Source organism: Nuphar pumila, chromosome 17 (assembly GCF_984573655.1).
Source record: "Nuphar pumila chromosome 17, dmNupPumi1.hap1.1, whole genome shotgun sequence".
Lineage (NCBI taxonomy): Eukaryota > Viridiplantae > Streptophyta > Magnoliopsida > Nymphaeales > Nymphaeaceae > Nuphar > Nuphar pumila.
In genome coordinates this window covers 18,726,668-18,730,261 of record NC_143265.1, presented here as the reverse complement: position 1 = coordinate 18,730,261, position 3,594 = coordinate 18,726,668, and the positions used below count along the sequence as shown (strand labels likewise).

Sequence of the window (3,594 nt, the reverse complement as noted above, 5' to 3'; positions counted from 1 at the left end):
TTCTAGGTTTATTGGAATACTCAGAGATAATTCTAGACTAGTCACTTGCCAACTAACTCATTAACATCACTTTTTAACTACCTAAGTTAGCACATTAGTTAACAAAAAAGTTAGCAGATGATTCGTAGTTGTATTAGGAAAGAGAACATGTTGTGTTTTAGACTCCATAGATGTGGTATCTATGAACTAAAATTGTTTGTTTCTTAGGTGTTAAGGGGGAGTTTTTAGTGTCTCTTAGTGTTCAATATGATACTCTAGTGGGAGTTCTTGGTTCAGCTACTAAGGGTACTTTCAGTTTGCGGTTTAATATTTTGCATACGAATGTGGTGCTTTGTATTGGTTCAATTATTGGTACCATATGCTTAATAACTATTAAACAAGAAAATTATCAGCAAACTCTTGTGGTACTGAACCACCATAAGTGCCAACTAACTCATTAACATCACTTTTTAACTACCTAAGTTAGCACATTAGTTAACAAAAAAGTTAGCAGATGATTCGTAGTTGTATTAGGAAAGAGAACATGTTGTGTTTTAGACTCCATAGATGTGGTATCTATGAACTAAAATTGTTTGTTTCTTAGGTGTTAAGGGGGAGTTTTTAGTGTCTCTTAGTGTTCAATATGATACTCTAGTGGGAGTTCTTGGTTCAGCTACTAAGGGTACTTTCAGTTTGCGGTTTAATATTTTGCATACGAATGTGGTGCTTTGTATTGGTTCAATTATTGGTACCATATGCTTAATAACTATTAAACAAGAAAATTATCAGCAAACTCTTGTGGTACTGAACCACCATAAGTGATGATGTGACAGTCTCTATCTAAAGAGTTCTAATCTCAAAAATTAGAAAGTACCCTTTGATTATAGTTGGCTTGATTTATTTATTTATTGGTTTTAAGGCATTGAAGTTGATTTCAAGATGATGGTCTCAGTCAGTTTTAAACCGAATCTTCATTTATTGTGTCCCGTTGCCTTTTTACTACATTCAAGATTGACTAATGATGTATTAGAGTTTATTAAACTTATTAATAAAGTATATAAATTATGTTAAACACATCTATTCGTTTAGATCCACATAAACAAAAGTGTAGATCTATGGAGAGAGAGAGAGAGAGCATTTCTGTCATGGTTACTTGAAAAAATAGAAGGACATTTTAATGGTTAAAACACATGAAAAGGAAAACACATACAGCTGACAGGCTGTATTCCAAAGATGTAGGGTGATTCAGTAGCACACTTAAAGTGTGCATTAATCACATTGCACCTGCAGATCGTCCCTCTTTATTCTACTAATGCAACGACTTCCACCACATTTTTTTATTTTTTAATGAAAACGCACTTCCCTTAAACTTTCATTTCTTGCAAACAATGCCACGACCGTTGAAGCTGCTTTTGCACTGCAGATCCTCATGATCAACAGCACCTTCCACCCTCATCGTCTCCCTGCCTTTAAACTGTGCTGCACCACAATCTGTGGTGAAGAGCCCCGATGACAAAAACTCACGATCCCCGCCCAACACCGGCATCTTCACACCCATCTTGACTCGGCTCTGGTAGTTGTCCGCATACGTCTGGCCCAGAACGCCATTAACGTTCCCACTTAGGGAGTAGAATTTGAAGGTCAAGTCCAAATGGCCAAAGCAATCATCATCTGTTATCCCATAATGGTGGATCCTGGACTCCTCCTTGCCAATGGGAACCACTCTGGCTGAGATCTTGAACTTGTTGGGTGCTTCTATGACAACCTCATTAGTTCTGGCTGAGCGAGTGATGGTGAGGACAGATGATGCGGTCGTCCATTGGGCCTCCTCTGTCGTAGGAAGGAAAACAGGCTCATCATCGAAAACAATGGCAAGTTGATCAATGGCATCATCCCATTGTGCAACCTACAAAAGATTAGGACAAGATGTTTTTTCTATGAGGAACATGAGGTAAAAATCTCTCTCTCTCTCTCTCTCTCTCTCTCTCTCTCTCTCTCTCTCTCTCTCTCTCTCTCTCTCTCTCTCTCTCTCTCAGAGGCTGGATTCTAATGTAGGTAGTCTCTTTGCTTTTTTGAAATAATTGATTTACCTTCTTAGCACCAATGAAGAGTTTGTGGTCATCAAAGAGGACACCAATGGATTGAACCCAAGTGAAATCACGTTTCATGCCTTCCCCTCTCTTTCCGATGAAGTGGCCGTTGATGTGGAGGTTGGTATCGGAGACCAAGCAGAAATCCCTGTCCTTCTGGCCGTGGAAGTAGAAGGTGATGCCATCGCCACCAATGAAGCGGGGGTCGTCACAGACTGCACCAGGCTCATCGCAAGCTGCAAATTGATCACCATTAAACTGTGTGCGCACACCAAACATCTAAACGGAACACGGATCATGTCTAACTCTCCTGGATCTAAACTGTTAGTCGGCCCTGAGACGAGTTAGTCAAAATTCAGATACAGTTTGTATACACATTTTCGATCCCTTCTGGGCCATTGGCCAAGCGAGTTAACAAGGTTCTCTCCCTTTTCTTAATTTGAGAAAAAAAGGAGACAACCCACATAACCAATACTGACTGATGGAATATGCTATGTTAAATCAATGTCATCCACTCTTGCAAGAATATTAGATCGTCCATTCAATGGGCTTGCTTAACGTTCATAAGCACCAGCTGCATGAAGACAATTAGTGAAGTTGGTGATTGACTACTTGGTAAAGGGACACTTACAGCAAACGGCTTTGCACAGGTTGCAGTGCGCTTTGCAACTTCGAGGGCACTCATTAGGGCACTCATACTGATTCCCGTAGCCTTTCGTCCCTCTGTGCCTGCACGAAACCTTTTTGCGACCAGATCCGGCAGATCCCCAATGATCCGATTTGCCTTCTGCTGCAGCCAACCTCATGAAGACGAGTAGCAGGAGAAGGCAAACGCCCATGCTCTTTGATGAGGCCATCTTCTCAATTTGCCTCTTTTAACTCTTTGGAAGAAGTAGCTTCCAATTGTTGTGTGTTTTTGCAACTCCCTAATTCATCTACTTATAGGGTTGAGGGACAATATTCAATGCATGAGGATAGATATTGAGTCTGGATCACAAGGCAACCAACTAAATTTGTTTAAAAATTAACCTAGTCTGTATATGCCTTGCACGAATACAGCCCAAAGATCTAAAAATATGCAGTTTTCAACCCAAGCTATTATAATATATGGAGTTAATTGGATGTAAACGGTCCTTGCAGGGCCTCTATGGACCTCTAACCCATGTTTGGTCGTTGAGCACAGACGTGAACTTTCTTTTATAAACAAAAAAAAGAAAAGCACAGACCTTGATTGACCTAGCCTCTAGGAAGGATATTTGACAATTTGTTGTTTAGTCAGTCGATTCTTGTGAGCCTAATCTGAACAAACTTTGATCAGATTGTAGATTCTTCCTTTGTTCTCTTTCTTTCCGTAACAGCAAGTGATATCTCATCACTTGCTACTGTACTGTAATGGTTTTATTCTGATATGTTATGAATGATATCTTCTTTCAAAAAATAACAAAACCGATAAGCAATATGATCTCATGACCATAGTTACCAAAGTAAAAGGTGGCTACGAGAAACGATGCGTGAAACATGAAGC

At 39.8% G+C, this 3,594-nt stretch overlaps 1 protein-coding gene across 1 annotated transcript; it reads right to left on the bottom strand.

Annotated features, from left to right (window-relative positions):
- Positions 1-1,351: 1,351 nt before the first annotated feature.
- On the bottom strand, positions 1,352-2,926 carry LOC149811755 (uncharacterized). The gene is made up of 3 exons (XM_089992916.1): positions 2,701-2,926; positions 2,070-2,305; positions 1,352-1,885 (listed from the first exon to the last, which is right to left on the bottom strand). Exons 1-3 carry the CDS (start codon positions 2,924-2,926, stop codon positions 1,352-1,354), a joined length of 996 nt encoding a protein of 331 aa, XP_089849042.1.
- Positions 2,927-3,594: the final 668 nt, after the last annotated feature.

Coding starts and splice junctions, on each gene's coding strand:
- LOC149811755 (XM_089992916.1), bottom strand. CDS start 2,926: ATGGCCTCATCAAAGAGCATGGGCGTTTGCCTTCTCCTGCTACTCGTC. Junction 2,306..2,700: donor CCTGTGCAAAGCCGTTTGCT/GTAAGTGTCCCT, acceptor ATCAATTTGCAG/CTTGCGATGAGCCTGGTGCA. Junction 1,886..2,069: donor TCTTCATTGGTGCTAAGAAG/GTAAATCAATTA, acceptor AATCTTTTGTAG/GTTGCACAATGGGATGATGC.